Raw genomic sequence first — 20,497 nt, 5'->3', positions numbered from 1 at the left:
TCTTAGTTATTTTTCTGTAATAATTTCTGCAGATCACCCCATGGAATCTTTTATTTCTGAAGATACTTAGTGGCTTTTCTTTCTTTTTCTTTTTTTGGCCACGCTGCACGTCTTGGGGGATCTTAGTCCCCCGACCAGGGACTGAACCCGGCCACCGCAGTGACAGCGCGGAGTCCTAAGCACTGCGCCGCCAGGGAACTAACTCCCTAAAGAAACAGAGCGGCTTTTCATTCTATTCAAGCAGCATTAGACTTAAGACTGTGACGTCTATGTACAATTAAAGCCCAAAGTGTTTCACATAAAATTTCAAGTAAGTGTTCCTTTAAGTCAACCTTAGGTTTCCTGGGAATAGTAAATACTGTATTATCCAGGAATGATTATACCAGAGAACACAACATGTATCTTAACAGCTCAACAGAGTAAAAAACCCAGTAAACTTTTCAAATTAAAACAAACAAAGCTATTCATAAATTAAAAACAGAAGCTGAGTCCACATGAGACTGTGACCACCCTGACACAGGACCCCAGCGCTGGAAGGAGTCATGGAGGCAAGAAGGGCCCTGTCGGGCAGAGCAGCCATCAGCGCTGAATTGAATGCTACTTCCTGTTCCCTGAAGATGACTCCTCCTCAAAGACAGCAGCTACACCTTATGTAAACATTCACGGCGGCCATACAAGCCTCTGAACGCCACAAACAAGGCCTGCACAGGCCAGCCAGGCACAGCCTGAGTGTGGTCCCCGGACCGCCAGGCTGGCCAGGAGGCGGCGCCGCAGCACCTGCCAGGCCGGGGCTTTCAGAACCCCGCGCTCTGAAGGGAGCCAAACAGGCACTGAATCCTTGGCACGTTGCCAGAGGCTTCATTTTTTTTAAATATGCAACAGATATTCACTGTAGACGAGAAATTCAGGGTTAAAAAGAGCCCACTGATCCCATTACCTGGAGATTGGTGCACACTGTTCTGACTCTTTTCCAGGCAAGAGTCGCTCGCTTTCATAAAAGGCCTTTTCTACCATGGATGTATTTCTGGGATTTTAGAGCTCCGGTCCAGCACCCTGATGACACTGGGATACGGTGACGGTGACAGGACAACGCGGCTGAGAGACGCGGGAAGCCAGCGAGAGGGCGAGGAGGCCTGCGGCCTGGGAGCACAAGCCCCCTCCTCCCCGAGGTGCCCGTCCCGCACTGGGGGAAGCACACCCGCAGGCGGGCATCAGCGGCAGGGCCCCCACTCCTGCCCCTCCCGCCAGTGGGGCACAGGAGCAAATCACTGCCGCTCTCCCACTTCATCTAGGAACCCACTTCTGCCTGCTGCCGACACAACGCGCGACTGCTCCGAATGGAATGCCGCGTGCCCTGGGATTCTCTGTTTCTACTCTCTCCTGTTTCCAGTTCTTCTCAACTGGAAACGCTCACGCTCCCCCCGGCGGAGGCCCACCTGCTCCCGCGGCTGCTTTTCTTCGGCGCGCTCGTCCGCACCACAGGGCTCTTGGCTGCCTTACGACCAACTGCTGACATTCTATCTGTTCGAGATCTGGGGACTGCCACGGCACACAGTTTTGTCTCCCTCACTGAACCCCATCATAGACAGTCTGAGAAACCAGGGGATGAAAGCAGCTACCTGGAGACTATTTGGGAAGCTATCGCTAAGTCCTCTGCCAGAAGCAGAACACCTGGTCTCCCCTAATGGAATATCGGTAACAAAAGGCCAAGAGAAAAAGACTTGATGACAAAAAATGGTATTTAAAAAACTCTTGAGTGGCAGAATAAAATCTGTTCAGTCCCTCACTTAGGAACAAATGTGTTTCTTTAAAAAAAAAAAAGTACTGATATCAAGAGCAAAGAAATAAATAAATGTGAAGTACAGCCTACCAACTCGCCCGTTCACTCACACGACCACTTTCTAATAATCAACAGAACCGTCTTTTCTTCCTTCTTTACTACAGCTACCAAGATAAACATGACAGGCATTTAGTCCTCAGCTAAGTTAACTGCAAGGGAAGGAGGTATTCCTTCACAGGTCAATCTTCTAGAAAACAAGAAATCTTCCAGTCATTAGCTCCCAAGCCTAAAACACGAGCACTAAGGTGACAGGACTCCAAATGCCTTAAATCTCCCCAAAGCATCCAGCTCTGTTCCGAAGAAGCTGAGCTACGAGCCAGTATCCTGCGGGATGAGGCGTATGCCATCTGCCGGGATCCCGCGGCCCCGAGCCACGGTCCAGAAGCAAACAGAGGACTCGCTCCGTTTCTGCTGGGATTGATTTCCTTCCTCTGCAACGCTCTCTGCTGTCACTGTCTCACTCTCATCTTTGACCTCAGTTTACAGAGAGGACTGGGGAAATGAGCTCAAGGGGGCTGCCTCCCCTGCGGGCCAGCTGGGACGAGGTCAGCACTGTGCCCACCCGGCTCGGGCCACGCGTGCGGGGCTACTCGGCTGGGACTTGATCTGCCCCGTCAAGGATCAAATTCTAGACCCCAAGCGGGATTTCTTAAATACCTGCTCTAGTAGTCGACTCCTGTGGCACACTTACTAACCTCAGAATCAGAGGCACAGGAGAAAGACATTCAGAAATACGCTGAATTCTATGGGGAACAGACACGCCTATGAGAGAAAGGTCATGCCATATGTGAATGACAACATGCGTTTTAAATTGGGACAGAAGCACCACGGTCAAGCCGTCTTTCGTAACGAGACGGTTGTGTGAGGCGCTGATCAAATACCATACGAGTGGCATCATCCAGACAACAGACAGGGCCTCGTTTCTCTGACACTGACACTCTGCACACCCGGCACCTCCTACAAAGGCTCACCGGGCTCCACTTCACCGACGCAGTCGCGCAGGCCGGTGCAGGGCCGGAGAGAGGCCCAGGCAGGAGGACTGCGGTGCCACTTCCCGTCAAAAGCAGTGCAGCTCCGAGCCTGTAGCTGGCGACGGGCAACGCGGAAGGTTTCAGGACACACAGCACAGCAAACCCCACGACTCAGCTTCCCCCGTGAGCGCACGACAGCGTCAACCAAGGGGAGGTGGAAAGACAGCATTTACAGCACCAGGTCCTTATTAACAGGGCCCAGTTCAAACGCCGCTGAGCAAGTGCCCGCACGCGGGGAGCCCGTCTAGAGCCCAGGCCACCGCGACGATGGTCAGGGACGCCGGCTCCCACGACAGCTGTAGCCTCCACGCCCCACCGAGCACGTCCAGCACCAAGTGTGCCCGCCGCGCTCTCTCATGTAGCTTTCATGAAACCTGAAAGTCTCATCTTCACCAAATTTTGAAAATTCTCTAAAAAAGTGGACGCACTGGCTGTGTAAATTCAGCAGTTAAAAGAGCACCTCTGAGATAAATTGGGGCTTGATAAAAAGAAAATATTTCTGACAAGCGTATTTTGATTCTCCTATCGATAATGCCATAAACGTTAAACTATATTCAAACAGTACTTTTTCTGGAAAGCTAAAATATTTTTTTCACATTTATAAGTAAAGCATTCTCCCTGAAGCCAATCGTATCTCTGGTTAACTGACAGAACTAAAATCACCCACTGTAGTCAGAAAACCTTCGGACTCTGCGTTGTTCTCCAAGTCGTCAGTACATGTTAGAACTTGCCGCGCGTGACGGTGGAGCAGAGAACACCCTGCTCGTGCACTCTCAGCCATGGTAACACAGAGTCAGAAGTTCAGCCTGAGCACCCGAGCTCCAGAGGAACCTGCCTAGCAGACACACACACACCAGCGCACGGAACTTCATCACACGCCGGGCAAGTAACCCAGCGACGTCTGCCACGTGCAGCCCACCACTCGAGCTTCCTCCTGAGAATTACAAGACAAATGGAGAAAACACAGTGGAAAACTACGTTTGACGCTACGTGAAACACCAACACTCAGGAGCAGAGGGTGGGAGGGCTGGCGGCACGGCCATAACCCCTCCTGGTCTCTAGCAGCTGAGCGGGAAGATGTCAAGTGAAACGCCCCAGCAGAATCTAGGGCACAGAAGTGTCCTGGCATGACTCCAGAAGGGCAAAAGGCTCTGACGTTAAGTCCCCATAAGCGAACGGCAGTCACCTGAGTTCGGGTACGACACTCTCTACAGTTCAAAGACAGCAACACTCAAATCAGCTTTTGCTGTTGAGTTTCTACAGTTTTCCACTTCCAGGGAACCAAAGACCGAGTATTCCTACGGTGTCGTGAGCAATGACCGAACGGACAGCATTTCCCCCGGAACGCAATCAACACTATGCCACGCAAGATAACTGTGATTTCTAAGAAGAGAGCTAAAATGAGGCAGATTTCACAAAAGAAAAATCAACAGGCAACTTGAGGGGCTAAAGGCAAACTGGCCTCTAGTGGAGAGGGTCCCCGTGGGCTCAAGGGTGGTCCTGGGGTCAGTGCCTGCAGGCCCCGGATTCCAGACCAGCGTTGGTTTCTCAAGGTGCCTGACAGTGGCCAGATGACCTTCCCCATCGTCAGATTTATCACAGAGCCCACCCAGCTTCCCCCGTCTCAAGGGCCAGTATTACCACCTTATCACCACCTTCCCCACTCTCAGGTTCGTGCTCACCCGAGACTACAAAACGTTCCATCGTATTTCCCACTTGTCAGTTCACTGGGACAGCCTCCGCCTATCCAGGTCATCTACTTAGCGCTCGTTTGGGATGTGGTCACCCGACACACAAATCGTCCTGGGTCAGAAAACGTCTCTGGACCCAGAGACACATGCACACGCTATGTGCCTCTGTGCCTCATCCTGGGGCATCACAACGCCCGAGCTCCTTTGCAGAAAACCATCCCTACTGTTATCGCTTATTTTCAGAAATCAGGACAACTCAGAATTAAAATTTAATAAGATTGCAAAACTGAGAGTCTGTTTAAGGTAAAAATACAAAATCTACCAGAGGAGGGAAAAAAAGGGCAACATGGTAAGTGACAACTTCCTGACTGATGGCTAGCGTGAGCCGCAAATGCCATGTCCCCGTAGTGGCTGCAGTCACACGTGCGTCTGCCCCAGCGCCGGCACTGCTTAAGGAGCCTCGTGGACGTATACGTAGATGTATCTGTACAGCTAATGCTCGTAAAGGCCCCATGGGGTATGTACTACTATGCCTCGCATCTCACAGATGAGAAAACTGAAGCACAGGAAAGCCAAGCTTCCCAACGCCCCAAAGCTGACTCGTGCAGGAGCCGCATTCAGATACGAAGGCTCCGTGGCTGCGCACGACTCAGCCACGACACATCCTCGCCAGAGAACTCTCTAGAGTGGACTAGGAGCCCACGTGTGAGGCCTCCCCGAATTCACAGGTGTTCTAAGTCCTCCGGGAAGCACAGTTTAATAAAGGCTTTGGGCTAAGCTTTCAGAAGATAGTATATCTACAGAGCTGGATATCACATTTAATCAATAAACATTAGTTAAGCATCAGGAACAACTGAAAACTGTTCAGTGAGATCGACAAAAAACAAAAACCTTACTTTTTTTGAAGTTTACGATTTTTTTCAGCCTGTCCTCCCAATTTGCTGAGTCCCAAGGCATCTTGAGATGAGTTTTCTGTCTCTGAAATAACAGCTACGAGGAAGCAGAGTGGTCGAAATATTGAGAGAAAATCAACACGGCCGAGTTAGGTGTTTCTGTAAACAGGTGGAGGAGTTTTTGTAGGGAGAGTGAGGAAAATTCTAAAGGTGAACTTTCCGACCAGACGGCCCATGCGCACACACGCACACACGCACACGAAAACGCTCAAGAGGCAGGAAGGCTGACGCCTGGGAGACGCTGAGCTGCTCAAGGCAGGCAGACGTTACCCGTGCTCTCTGGGCCGTGTGTGGACCCACTGGGGAAACAGACCCGGGAGAACACCCAGCTCGTGTGAGAGGAAGCACGCGGTGGCGACGGGGCGGCGGAGGGGCGCGCAGAGGTGTGCGTGCAGCCCCCTGCCCACTCCGAACACTGAAGGGTCGGCTGGAAACCACCCACCTTGTCCCAGCGACTCCTTGCCCAGGGCCCCAGGCCGGCCCTTCTCTTTCTTGCCGAACAAGCGGCCGATAGAGGACTTGATGCCCTTCTTCTTGGGGGCTTTGTGCAGCGAGTCCTGGCTGCTGCTGCTACTGCTGGGGTTGCTCGCGGGGCCGTCCTGCGAGCCTGTCGAGCTTTGGGGACAGAAAGTGACCTTTAACGGGTGGCCTCGCGCAACCACACCCCCTACAACGCTCGCTCCCCACACCATGCGGCAGACGGGGCTCCTCGCGGACCGCGGCGCGCACAAGAGGTGCAGGCTCCCCACCACGGACAGCTGCTCCCGAGAGGCCGGGACTCTCTGACGTGAGCTCTCCTCCGAAGGGGGAGGGGCCCGACTCTAGACCACCCAGTGCAGAGGGTGCTCCGAGCCCCTCAAGGTAATGGCCCGGCAGGTGCAGACGCCCCCGGGGCCGGGGCAGGAGAGCGATGGTCACCGTGCAGGGGCGCTGGAGAGATGACCACACGTGCCCTGCATCGAGTGCTGCCTGGCTCCGGACAGGAGCTCAGCAGGTGGTGGTCTGAACAAGGCCAGCGTCACAGAACTGCAACTGACAGTCTCCTGAGAGGAGGCACTCGGGGAGCATGGAAAGATGGGGTGGGACACCTCACAGCTCGGAAAGGACAAGAACGCATCCGAGAGCCACGCAGTGTCCTACAGAGGAGTAACGCTCAGAAACAGCCCGCGCCGGCCGGAGGCTCCAGCCAGAATAGGAAGAAAGTTCCCAAAGGAGTTAATCTGTAGAATCTGCAGAAACGAGGTGTTTCTAAAATTGCTGATATCTCTTAACTCTTTCCTTGCCAAGCTGACTCTGTCCAAACAGAAGGCACCTCCTGCCGGATTTCACTACAGCGCCCAGAGCAGGGGTCGGCACCCTAAGTCTATCACTTCAACAAACACGCTGAACTGAGTGGTATTTCTTTAAAATCATCATTCTGACTTGTTTTTCAAGAGAAGACGAACAGATTTCCTGAAAGTGGAAGGAGGAGAGCAGGGCCCTTACTTGCGTGCGTCCCTGATGTCCTCGTGGCTGGCTGTGTGCAGCGCCCCTGTGTGCAGCCGGTCCAGCCGAAGGGATCGTGGGGACGAGGGGGGTGAGGTTTCACATCTGATGGTCGTCTTGTCGTCTCGTACCTCGTCTCGGGAAGCCGGCAGCTGAGGGATTGAGATAAGTGTAAAATTAGGTGACAACAGACTGTGACGGATAAAGGAAGTCACGGAGGCTCTACGTTATAACCAGAAACTTATCTGAAAACCTATTAGCTATGCTTTCTGCCAGTACAAAAAGGCTTGATCTAGCCTAATGCCATCTTAAAGGGCTGTCTTGTTCATGAGAAGCAAGGCTGTCAGCAGAGGGAGCCGGCCTGCACCCGCACGAGCGCGGAGACCTGGACAGCGGCCTCCCATGGCCTGCCGTCCCTAGAATCCAGGCCACCCGGACAGGCCCGCAGGGGCAGCAGAGAGCTGAGCCCCGCCTGAAGCCACCACCATAAACCACGCATGGCATTAACCACCGCGATGAAGAGGACCCCGAGGAAGAGGACGGCCGTGTTTATCTCCTGATGCCATTCAACAGAAACACTAGCACGGGGAAGAAACCTCTCAGGCAAACCTGTCCAGACCTTTCTGTTTGAGAGGAAAAAAGAAATAGCTTGTTCTAGGTCTTCATCAAAAGACGATCTCTTCCAGACTCCCAGCTTTTTGGCTTATAATGGGATGTGAGTATGGGAAGCAGGGTGGTGGTTACGGTATGGGGAACAGGTTAACCCCTTCAGGGTCCAGGCAGATCTCCCTTATAAATTTGGGTTTAGTGGTTAAGCCAGGTTAGATTTTACGAAACATGCACGGCAAGCATTTGTAGAAACAATGCGACTTGAGCAACCGACCTGTGCCTTTTTAACGGGATTCTGTAAAGAATAATACTGATCCACTGCAGCCCCACAGTGGCTTGGTGACAACAAAGTGACCCGGGGCAAAACACAGCTGAACTCATTTAAGCGACAGCTGGATAAACTGTGTCCTCTCCTGATTTCTAATTACAATCATCAGATAGCAAAAGGCTAGAAAGGCTAGAAATCATCAATGTGAAACTTAACAGGGATCGATCTCAAGTTCAAGTTCAAACAATCCTTTACAAAAATCAAACGGGTCAGGGAAGTGACACAGGCCTGAGTTGACTAGGGACTCCGTGGAGACAAACAGCTGCTTTGAAGCCCAGTAAACACGACAAGGCCCTTCCCAAGGGCCTCTTCCTAAGGAAGTCCTCCGGGCCCACCCAGCCTGGCACCTCCCCCGGGATGAGAGCCCGCCCCACTGTGCCCACGTGACTAGGACGGGCAGCTGCACGCAAGCTGGGCAGGCGTCTCGGCATCCACGTGCGGCGTGGAGGAGGCGGCAGGTCCGCCGGTGCCTGGTTCTTGGCGCACACACGCCAAACCTAGAACAAGGCCCTCTCAGTAGCCAGCCAGCGAGCTCAAGCTACCACATGCAACAGACCAGGCCCCCCGGCCGGGACGTAATCAACAGGCCACTACCTTTATTGAGAAAGTCTTGCCACCAAGAAAACTACGAACGTATGCAGCAGAACTGTGTCTCACTGCCGACCTGTGGACTGTGCAGGGACGGCACAGCGTGGCCACCCCGAGGGGCACGGGTCTACCGCTGTCCTCACTTAACAGCAGGGCAAAGCCGGGCCCAGAGCGGGCGAGCGGCTCACCCAGGTCACAACCAATCGGTGACAGAGCCGGGACTTTAAACTGCCGCACTGCTGTGGCCTGGCAGAGGGGCGCTGGCGCGCTGGGCGGTGAGTGCACGCCCAGGGGGTTGTGAGCCTGAGAGGGAGGGAGACATCGTGGTCAACAGATCTGGCCCTCAGCGCACCGTATTCCCTCCAAGAACAGGGGCTCAGTCCAGGGTTATCTGAGAGGAAGGAGCCCCGAGAGCTCTCCGTCAGGAATGCTGTGAAGGAGACAAGAGCTCCTGGTGGAAAAGCGGGCCAGACGGCGCCAGGGCTGAGGGTCCAGGTTCTGAAATCAGACAAATCCACACTGCGCTGCTGACTGACTGTGCGAGCCTGGGCACAGCACCTGGCCTCTCTGAGCCTCGGCGTCCACGTCTGTTGAATGGGGATAACAACAGCACCTGGACCTCACGTGGGTGTTTGTGGGATTAGGGAACAGACTCGTAAAGCATTCAGCACGACGCCTGGCACAAAGTAACAGCCTACCGAATGCTACTACCTGTGACTATTAAAATTGCTTTCCCCCAAATCTAGCATCTATGGCTCCGCTTCCATCATTTCTTTTTTTTTTTCTTTCTGTGGTACGCAGGCCTCTCACCATTGTGGCCTCTCCCGTTGCGGAGCACAGGCTCCGGACGCGCAGGCTCAGCGGCCCTGGCTCACGGGCCCAGCCGCTCCGTGGCATGTGGGATCTTCCCGGACCGGGGCACGAACCTGTGTCCCCTGCATCGGCAGGTGGACTCTCAACCACTGCGCCATCAGGGAAGCCTCCCATCATTTCTTTTTAAAAAACACTATGGGGAATTCCCTGGCGGTAGGGTGGTTAAGGACTCAGTGCTCTCACTGCCTGGGGCCCGAGTTCGATCCCTGGTTGGGGAACTAAGATCCCTCAAGCCTCGCAGCACAGCCAAAAATAAATAAGTAAATAAACAAATAAATAAAATTTAAAAATAACAAAAAATAAAAACCACTATGTCTATTGTAAATAAGCGTGCAACACTTAGAAGGCAAACAAGCGCAAGAAAGGCAAACTCTTACATTTGTCCCAGTGAACGACCTATTTCCAGCGGAACCATCAGCATATGTTAAGTGGAGGGTGAGTTTCAACACTTCCATTAAAACGTCAATTATTCACCAGTACTCAACCACATAGTGTTCATTCACGTAAAACGACAGGGACTCTTCAATACTTCACAAAGAAACAAAGGCATGCTGAATTACTAAATATTTTACCTTTCTACGATGCTTCCTTAAATCACTAGGCTGACAGATGCATGCAAAGAAATGAAGAGAAACCAGATTTACTGCACACTTTGAAGTTAAAAATTCAAGGATCAGTACAGGCCAATATATTAAAAAGAAAATGACAGAACACATGTAAGTGAGATAAGATTTAGAGAAAATGTAACTGGAAATAGAACATTTTTTTGACCACAAAAGTTAAATATAATAAGCTATTCAAGATTTCCTAGTGAAACAGTATAAATTTTCCTCAGGAAGATACAATTCTATTACAACATACTCCATTTCTTATAATATGGCATTCTGTATAACAAAGGGCCTTAACAGTTGTCTATGCTAAGCCAAACTTCTCTATAACTTAGTTTTTCTTAATAAGAAACATGTTATACTTTAAAATAGCAATCTAACTGATGAGGAAGTAATTGCAATACCTATTTTAACACTGAACAAATCTAACCACCTATTGGACATTAACGTAAAATCCTTACCTAGAATTTGATTTAAAACTTCTCAAAATAAATTTATTGATTAAAGCAGGTACCCTGTGAAAATATGTAAGAATAAAAGCTAGCATAATAGCAGACAGTCTTTACATTTTATGATTCATAGAAGATAATTTAATTAAAAATAGTCTAGTAAAGACACTAACTGTGCATGTTTAATAAGCTGATGAGATTTACCGTCTTAAGTAATACAAGCACTGAAACCAGAAAGTACGTTGTGTCAGAGTCCATGAATTCTACACTTAGCGGGTCATTTCTTTATATAAGCAGCATCTCACTTATGAATTACACGTATGCTATACAGTGTGAGCAAAAACACTCTGGTCCATCTACATCATGCCTGTAGCCATACCTATTATGCAGTGATACACTAAATAAAACTTACCGCTATGGGGGAAAAACACTGTTTAATGAGAAACGAAGAAACCCCACTAATGAGCCACAAGCATAGACACACGCTGTGGAGCACAGCACTGCTGTGGAAGGGACTGATAACCGAGTGGGGAGGACGAGGAGCGGAGCTGGATGGTAAACTACAGACCCGGCGGTGGGGAGGCTGGGGTCTGGATTAACTGATAAAACAAAGGATGGTACAGGGAATCAACACCAATGACAGAAGCAGACACACCGTCAGCCAGGACAGAGAACCACATAACAACAAAGAAAAAAATACACAGAACTGTTTTTACAAATTCTCTGAAAGATACTAAGCATGAAACCACAAATGAAATCGTCAACGAGTTTTAATTATCAGTTAATTAGCTAATGATGTAAATTACAGAAGCAGTATATGCCCAAATACCACGACATGGACTAGTCACCACTTCACGTGTCACTGAAATGACTCAGTTGATTTACTTATACGCTAACAATGCAGCTAAAATGAAAATGGGTGGTAACAGAAACAAGTTATAACACAAGTGCAGTTAAAAAGCAGAATATTGTAAATCCGACTTCACGTGGTGAACAGCAATGCACTCAGAAGACCTAAATCCACAGAAAGCTATAACGTGTGCTCCAGAGCTGCACGCTGTCACCACGTGCTCATCGCGTTTCCAGATGAGGAAGAGTGAGGACGCCCGTTTGCTTCCCTGGGAGCCGCGGGGCACCAGCTTTTTTTTCTTTTTTTTGCGGTACACGGGCCTCTCACTGCTTTGGCCTCTCCTGTTGTGGAGCACAGGCTCCGGACGCGCAGGCTCAGCGGCCATGGCTCATGGGCCCAGCCGCTCCGCGGCATGTGGGATCTTCCCGGACCGGGGCCCGAACCTGTGTCCCCTGCATCGGCAGGCAGACTCTCAACCACTGCGCCACCAGGGAAGCCCAGGGGCACCGGCTTTTAACCTGGTTTCACATGCAGAGCCGGCATGAGTGCGTGGCCAGCTGCCTCAGCAAGAGGACCACTTTAGCTTTTTCGGTTTTGTTTTGACCGCGTGCCCTGCCCCCTCCAGTGAGACATCCCTAGTGTAAAGGAAGACAGCATCGACTCTCTGTACAGTGTTCGAGATGCCATTAGGGCTGCCTATGTTTACTCTTGCTAAGCTGTCTATTCCTGAAAAACAAAAACTTTTCTGTAGCTGCTGCGCCTTGCAGAGGCCATGCCCAATGTTACACAAAGGAGAACTTTGGATGAGTTCATGATGACATGCTAAGCTGGTGGTCCAAACATCAAAATTAATTTGTCATTAATTGGGGGGACTGATTAAATACTAGCTTTAAAAATCTTGAACCTCTGAACATAGCAAATGCACCTGACTTTCTTCTAGGTTAACAAAGAAAGCAAGCAAGCAAACCAGGTGTGCTGGGGGAGGGTGCAGCAGGGAGAAGGCAGACACTTACCAGAGTCATGACGCCTAGTCTGTCCACTTCCCTTGCCGGGCTGTGCGGGGCCCTTCGAGGGGTGGGCCGCCCGCTGCTGGGAGGGGAAGAGCTGGCCCGAGAGGAAGCAGGGTACGGGGGGATGGAGCTCACTGATCGAAAACGACCAAGGCTGTCTAAGCTCCCACTGCCCACCCTGCTCTCAATCTCCTCCGCCCGCTGCTCCGTGTTCTCCTTTTCTTCTTGTATCAACCTGAAACAGAATAAAACCGTCACCTGCCTTTGTCAGAAAACAGAGGAACGTGTCTGGATAACAAATCTGGGTCTGTGTTCTGTGTTACGATTGACGACTTAGCACTGAGTTGCTTCCGATCATTCACGTTTGATTTTCCTTATTTACACTAAATTCTGATGGGGGCTGGGTGGCAACGCTCACTGCATAATGAGACATTTAAAATTTACAGCTTTTTTACAATATTTAAAACTTACAACCTTCCCTGTTGTTACAGCAAAGCAGCACACCTGTCTATCAATTTTTTCAACCGGAAATAGGGAACTCTGACATAATCAAAAAAGCAATTCACAAAGCAATGTGGAGTTTCTAAACACAAGTCTCTAGACCTGATGAAAATGCTGAGTTGATTTTTTTTTAAGGTTGAATTTGAACAAAAGTATTATTTCATAAAGTTCTCTACCAGCCTCATGTGAGTTTCTTTTTTTGTTTGTTTTTTGGGGTTTTTTTTTTGTTGTTGTCCCCCAACCAGGGATTGAACCCATGCCCCCTACAGTGGAAGGGCAGAGTCTTAACCACTGTACCACCAGGGAAGTCTCTCATGTGAGTTTCTGGATTCATGTCGACCACAGCTGCATTACTCTGGAATTCAAGGTTAATGTTCCTCTCCCCGAATGTGTACTGGATGGTTAAATAGCAGTCTAAATATCTGACTATGCAAATACAATTATTTTGATATTAAAATACCGGATCCTTGTCGTAACCTTTCCAATTTAAGTTCTGTTTATATATACTGAAAGTATTTTCTCATTTTTGATAAAAAGTCGATGGGCAGAATTTACCAGTTACATCAGGTCAACCTGTTGCATAAGGGAAAAATCATTTTTACCTGGCTACAAAAATAAAAGTATATTATCGTTTCACAGTTCCCGCAGGGATGGGGAAAGACAGTCTTTCAGAGCTCGTCTGGGTTCAAACATGGCTCACGAAGCAGTCAGTCTATGAAGTCAAAAGTGCAGGCAGCACAACCTACTTTTGCCGTTTATTCTGCGGCCTCTCCTCTCTGGCCCCCGTTCTCTGCAGGTGGGAACGGGCACCTCTGCCTGTGTTAATGTGACAAGAGCAAGCTGAGCAGCAACTCTGACCGAGTCCGCCACAGGGTCACCGGCCTGGGGCTGCTCTGCATGTGGACTTGGGACAGGAGGTGTGGCCATGGCAGATCTGACACCGGGCAGGCCTCAGGGTACCCGATCACACTGCCGCCCCCAGACCTAAGGCCTCCTGATCACTACAAGGCGTCCTCTGGATTCTATTCCCTGTTTTGCAAAGTAACTATTATAATTGCTACGACAGTTTCTAAAGAAAACATCTTAAATGTACTGATGAGACTAGAAAATACTCACACACACATCCTCTGACCCCTGTCTTACGAGAACCGATTTTCACATTATGTTAATTTAAAAGCAAATCGCAAGTCCCAGTGGGAGCCTGCCAACCCGAAAACCCCAGCTTTTCTGTTCCCGGTGGCTTTCGGACACACCACAGAATACGCGAGGCTCCAAGGGACCCACAAGAGGGCGACCTCTCCGTGCCGGAGGACGCACGGGCTGCAGGGGGGCATCAGCTCAGAGCTGGGGGGGACACAGCCGGCTGGCAGAGGCCGAATAAGGGTGTGCCCTCACTTTCTGCGGCACGCCCACCAGCCCTGCCCCGGGAAAGGAATCCGGGGAGCCGACTCCGCCCCGACTCCCTGGCGCCATGTCTCCGCCCTGCACCCCGGACGGGCATGGCCTCGGCTCTCTGCACCCCGCCATCTCTCTCCAGGTGTGTCGGCAGCTTCCGGGGGCAGGGGCTGAACGCCTCACGCCTCTCCCCCTTCCACGACATCTCACACAGTGTGCTGACCCCACAACTGTGGAGACAATGCCCTGCTTAACTGAGCTTTATAAGCAAGGGCAATCTCAGGACTTAAAATTCTTAAAACAGAACCGACGTACGTTTCCTTATTTATGGAACACTTAGGCTTTTCTAAGTAGCGACCACCCCTCGGAGACACCGTGTTTCCGGGAAGCCAGGCACGGGCACACGCACCGGATCTCTTTGTTGATGGCGTCCAGCTGCTCCTGAAGCATCATGGCCAGGGTCTGGGCATCGGCCTGCCCGCTGGGCGACAGCAGAGTGGCCGAGCTGAAAAGCGTGTCCCCGTCGCCGGCGCCGTCAGGCACGTCCGCGCCGCTCTCGAATGCCTGCGCCACGTGAGCCAGCACGCTGGCCTGCCGCGCGCGCTCCCAGTCCTGCTCGTCCAGGGTCTGCACCTGTGCAAGAAAGGCCGCGGTTCAGCAGCGACAGTCAGGGCAACTGCAGGCTACCAGCAACTTGAACCAACTTTACACAGAGACCCAGAAGACCTTGGAAAAATGGGTCACGCTTAGAAGACACTGACATCTGTGAAGTGAGCAGTACTTAGGAAATGGGCAGGAGGAGAATCTATTTCTCAGACGGCCTGGCCACGTTCACTTCCTAGCCTGGACGGGAGGCCATTCTACGACGTTATTCGCAAGGCTGAGGCAACCGCGTCAGAAACAAAAACCGAAAATTAAAAAAATTAATTCCGTGCCACCATCAGCCAGGCTGAAGGGAAGTAAACAAAAATCCCTCAGATCCAAAGCTGCCGGGTTCACCTCGGCTGCCATAGCTTTCACCAGCGCCACCACGTAACAGGGCTCTCAGAGGTCCCTTAGTCTCGTCTCCCAACACGCGCAGACAAGAGCAGCAGCAGAAGGGAGATGGGAGAGCCTGCCCCCGACAGCCCTCGGGGCGAGGGAGCTGCAGAGCAGCGGGGCTTTTCTAGGGAACTGCAACTCGCGTTGCAAGGACACCTCCGTGCTGAGCCCGGACGCCCTCTGCGCTGTCATCAGAACATGCACAGAAGAAGCGTGCTCGCTGGGGCCCTGCGCTGCCTCTCCTCTGGGGCCATCCCACACCCCTTCCCTCCCCAAACCTCCTCCCACTCCCCATCCCCACCTCCACGCTCAGCCCAGGGTCCTGCCTTCCGTTTGCCAGACACGACCTCAGAGTAACCACGGGGCAGCCTCTAGACGCAGGCTCCCCAGCCCCCTGCCCCTGGGGCCTGTGCCCACGCAATCCGTCTTCCGACCCTCCCCAGGGCCGGGCCACCCCCTTCAGCTGGTCCAGGATCACCTGCCATCACTCCTCCTTCCCTGTGGCTAATCCACGTCCTAGGGGCTCATTCCCAACAGCCTCAGGATGTCCACTCCCTCCTCTCTCCTTAAAAGCACACAGCAGGAACCACAGAACTCTCCCTCCAGGGCTCCTTCCAGCAACCACTGCGTTTCCCTGAAAGCGCCCAAGGGCAGCCTCTACGCCGCCCCTTCCCTCCTCCGTCTGTCTCCCACTCTCTGCAAGCAGGTGTGGCTCCAGGGGGCTCCGTGGAGCCCGCACGCCTAGGTCCCCTCCCCCACACTGCCCAGCAGAGCGCTGGAGCCTCTGACTCAGCAGCCCCACCCTCCCGGGCTACTCCTCACCCCCCGCCGCCCTTTCTCAGCCTCCCGACCTCTGAATCCGGGGTGCCCCACGGCTCCATCCGTGGACCTCATCTCTCTCTCCACAGGCACCCACCGGGTGACCCTATCTGGCTCATGCCTTTAAATACCACCTGTATGCCCATGACCCCAAGTCTACCTCGAGTTGAGAGCTCTCCCGGGTCCTGGAACACCCAGCTGCCGACCTGTCCACCTGAACGGGACCGAGGCCCAGACCCCAGCCTCCCCCGACCCGGCTATCTCCCTCACAGCAGGAAACAGACCCCAGCCTTGAGCTGCTCCCGGACCGCGACCGCCCCCGCGCCCGTAGCCTACGTCCAGTGCACCGGCCCGTCTGGCTGGCACGACCATTACCTCCGAATGGCTACTTCCCCTCCCTTCCTCAGGTCTTTGCTCGAACGCCACCCTCCTGGAGACCCTCGCTGGCCACCCTGTTTAAAAATTATTATTCCCCTCCTTGTTTGGCAACTCGGGTACCCTTGGTTTCCTTTCCCTGCTTATTACCATCTGGCTGTGGTGACTGAAAAATACGTCCATGAATTCTTTAATCCTCCTCCCTTCAAGAGGCAGAGGGCAATTCCTCCCTGACCCCCGTGAGTGAGGGCAGGACTTCGCAGCTCACTCTAACGATCAGAACGCAGTGGAAGCAAAGGTGTGCAGCTTCCGGGACTGCGGCATGAAAGGGCTCTCCCCCGCTCTCTCTCGGAGGGAGTTCTGAGGAAAGCCAGCCCCATGAAGAGGTCCACACGGCAAGGACCGGGGCCCTCTCGCCAACAGCCAGGTGAGGGAGTCTGAAAGCGTGCCACCCAGCCCCGGGGGAGCCTTCCTGTGGCAGTGACCTCAGGAGGCCCTGAGCAGGGCCCAGCCCACTAAGATGCTCCCACGTGCACACGAACTGTGGACTATTAAATGTTCACTGTGAAGCCACTGAGCTTTGCAGTGATTGGCTATGCAGCAGTAGATAAAGAATACACACAGCATGTTTTATTTTACTTTCCATTCACTGCTGCCTCTCTCTTCTCACTAGGGAGTGCGTGTTGGAGTGTGCGTGCGTGCAGGTATTTTGTCTGGTTTTTTTTTTTTTTTTTTGCGGTATGCGGGCCTCTCACTGTTGTGGCCTCTCCCGTTGCAGAGCACAGGCTCCGGACCCGCAGGCTCAGCGGCCATGGCTCACGGGCCCAGCCGCTCCGCAACACGTGGGATCTTCCCGGACCGGGGCACAAACCCATGTCCCCTGCATCGGCAGGCGGACTCTCAACCACTGCGCCACCAGGGAAGCCCATTTTGTCTGTTTTTAATTCTCTGCTGGAGCCCTAGGTCTGAGGATGCCTGGCCCAAACTAGCTGCTCACTGAATATGGGAGCTCAAAATACAGAGACATATATAAAAATATATGCCGTGAAATGCACAAAAATATGAAGGCAGTTGAACTTCCAAATGAGAATTCTCACTACAAGATGGTGAATGTGTGTATTCATTTACTCTTAAGGACGACCTCAAACCTGTGCTAATCAGCACTGTGCTGTGCCTTACAGTAGGTCACATGTTACCAAAATTTGTTCTTAAAAAAAAAAAAAGCTTGCCTTAAAAGTAAACTCTTAGTCAGAAAAAGGAGAACTGGGGTAGGGGAAGAGAGGAAGCGACCCATCAAGCTTTGTTTCAAGACAGTCTCCGAACTGCAGGGTGAGGAGGCCAGTATCTCACAGAGCGCTGGTCCCCGGGACAGGGGGCGGGGCGGGGCGGGGCGGGGCGGGGGGGGGGCTTGCCTTGGAAGGCTCGTCGCGCAGCGCTGCCAGCCGGCCTTTCTGCGGGCGTCGCAACACCGCGCTGCTGCTGAAGGAGTCCGAGGGCCCGTCTGCCACGGGGAACCTGAAATCTGGGACGCTGCCCAAGTGGGGTCGGCTGAAACACGGGGGAAGAAAAAGGTCATTATTAGGAGGAAAGTGACCTCACTTTGTTGGCCAAGCCGGAACCTGTCAACTTGGAAACTGAGTGATGTCACAGGAGAAGGTCGCCCAGGAGGGCACCGCTCGCCCGCTCCAACAGCACCCCGCCGCCTGCCCCACCACATCCGGGAAAGCCAGCGCGGACACGAGGACATGCCAGTGACAGGGACGGCACCCAGCTGTCTGCGGCGCCCAGGGGTCTGTGGTCCACCTGGGAACCCGCCCTCAGGTCAGGGCGCTGGGCCCGGCACCTGCCCTGCTTTTTCCTTGACATCCACACCTCCCCTCTGGCCTTCAGCTGTTCTCTCCTTTCCTGTTTGGGCCAAGATGCCCAGTGTGAAGCCCATCAATCATAAACATTCCTCTACCTGGAACACCGTCTACACAGCTCACAGCGCCTCAGACAAACCCGCAGCAGAAACCCCTCTGAACCACGGCTTAGAGCCTAGATGGACTGGCGTTTCCGAATCGAAAGCAGAGTCCTGGGTGTAATTACATTAACGATCAAGACGCCGGGCTGAGGAAGTCCCAGAACAGGTGGCTGGGCCCGAGCACGGCGACAGGAACCGGGCGTGGTGCCAGGAGACACCCCGGTCAGCGGAGGCGCGGCCCAGCCTTGACCACGGGCCCACCTGCACTGCGGGCCCAGCCCAGGAGTTGCTCGGCCCTTGTCTCTGGGAGGAAGGGTGGCGCCTTCATTCGCAGGAGCCCTGAAATCCGGGAAACAGACCCCACTCCCCTGAGGAGAGTAAAGCTCTCCTCACACCCTCTGCAGAGCAGGCCAGGACCACGTGCTAGCTCAGCCTCCTCTGGCTCACCCACTGCTCGACGTTTTTAAAAGAAATGTCTTCCCGACAAACACGTGAAAGGGTGCTCAACATCACTAATCATTAGAGAAATGCAAGTCAAAACTACAATGAGAGATCATCTCACACCGGTCAGAATGGCCATCATCAAAAAATCTAGAAACAATAAATGCTGGAGAGGGTGTGGAGAAAAGGGAACCCTCTTACACTGCTGGTGGGAATGTGAATTGATACAGCCACTATGGAGAACAGTATGGAGGTTCCTTAAAAAACTAAAAATAGAACTACCATACGACCCAGCAATCCCACTACTGGGCGTATACCCTGAGAAAACCAAAATTCAAAAAGAGTCATGTACCACAATGTTCATTGCAACTCTATTTACAATAGCCAGGAGATGGAAACAACCTAAGTGTCCATCATCGGATGAATGGATAAAGAAGATGTGGCACATATATACAATGGAACATTACTCAGCCATAAAAAGAAATGAAATTGAGCTATTTGTAATGAGGTGGATGGACCTAGAGTCTGTCATACAGAGTGAAGTAAGTCAGAAAGAGAGAGACAAATACCGTATGCTAACACATATATATGAAATTGAAGAAAAAAAAATGTCATGAGAAACCTAGGGGTGAAACAGGAATAAAGACACAGACTTACTAGAGAATGGACTTGAGGATATGGGGAGTGGGAAGGGTGAGCTGTGACAAAGCGCGAGAGAGGCATGGACATATATACACTACCAAACGTAAGGTAGATAGCTAGTGGGAAGCAGCCGCATAGCACATGGAGATCAGCTCGGTGCTTTGTGACCACCTAGAGGGGTGGGATAGGGAGGGTGGGAGGGAGGGAGACGCAAGAGGGAAGAGATATGGGAACATATGTATATGTATAACTGATTCACTTCGTTATAAAGCAGAAACTAGCACACCATTGTAAAGCAATTATACTCCAATAAAGATGTAAAAAAAAAAAAAGAAAGAAATGTTTTCAAGTGTTGCATAGCATTTATCCCTTGTTTGCAGGAGATCAAAGTCTGGAATCTCCCTTGAACCGCAACCGTCTCCCCTTCCCCTCTGGCCTCATGCCTAAGGAAACTGCTCCTTCTTTCTCAGCATGACCTCTACCCAACTGCTTGGGGGCCACAGCACACTTCAAAATCGGGTGAAAGCTACGACACAAAATCCCGCACGTGCTTTTGGTGGCTGGCGGATCCTCTGAAGTCCACAAACGCCCCCGGGTTCTGTCGCCCCGCAGCAGTCATTTCCCAGTCTCCTTACGGAGCCCAGCCACCATCTTTGTCCCCCACTTGTCAACAGAGGCTGGCTTTCCTCCCAGAAGATCTCAGAGACAAGGTGACTGATTTCACTGTGAAGTCCTGCCAAACAAGCCGAGCCTGCCCTGCCCACGAGCCATCTTTTCAGTCCCCCCTCCGCACCCCGAGGCCCCCCTCCCCACCTGCTGTGATCCATCTTTTCCCATTTCTACAGCTCCCAACCACCTCTCTGCTAAGCCACTTGACATTACACCTCGAGAACTGCCTCCTTGAAACGTCCCTTCCCGCAGTACCCAGCCCCTCCAGCCCACTGTCTTCAGAGCACAGATTTCGCCTACAGCCCCCACCGTGCCATCAGAGCACGGAGGCCCCCC

General features: G+C 52.2%; 1 protein-coding gene across 9 annotated transcripts in view; it reads right to left on the bottom strand.

Annotated features, from left to right (window-relative positions):
• PPFIA1 (PPFI scaffold protein A1) overlaps nucleotides 1-20,497 on the bottom strand; it is a 121,728-nt gene that overhangs the window by 18,104 nt on the left and 83,127 nt on the right. For all 9 annotated transcript variants that reach the window (XM_027090412.1, XM_027090410.1, XM_027090408.1 and 6 more), the window contains 6 exons: nucleotides 17,859-17,994; nucleotides 14,621-14,844; nucleotides 12,319-12,550; nucleotides 7,001-7,152; nucleotides 5,958-6,130; nucleotides 5,459-5,552 (listed from right to left, as the gene is read on the bottom strand). In XM_027090412.1, the coding sequence (XP_026946213.1) occupies nucleotides 5,459-5,552; nucleotides 5,958-6,130; nucleotides 7,001-7,152; nucleotides 12,319-12,550; nucleotides 14,621-14,844; nucleotides 17,859-17,994 (1,011 nt within the window). The remainder of the gene's footprint in view (nucleotides 1-5,458; nucleotides 5,553-5,957; nucleotides 6,131-7,000; nucleotides 7,153-12,318; nucleotides 12,551-14,620; nucleotides 14,845-17,858; nucleotides 17,995-20,497) is intronic.

This window comes from Aethalodelphis obliquidens, unplaced genomic scaffold, assembly GCF_003676395.1.
Source record: "Aethalodelphis obliquidens isolate GAN/ISIS:26980383/991018 unplaced genomic scaffold, ASM367639v1 scaffold69, whole genome shotgun sequence".
Lineage (NCBI taxonomy): Eukaryota > Metazoa > Chordata > Mammalia > Artiodactyla > Delphinidae > Aethalodelphis > Aethalodelphis obliquidens.
This window is presented reverse-complemented; position numbering and strand designations above follow the sequence as displayed.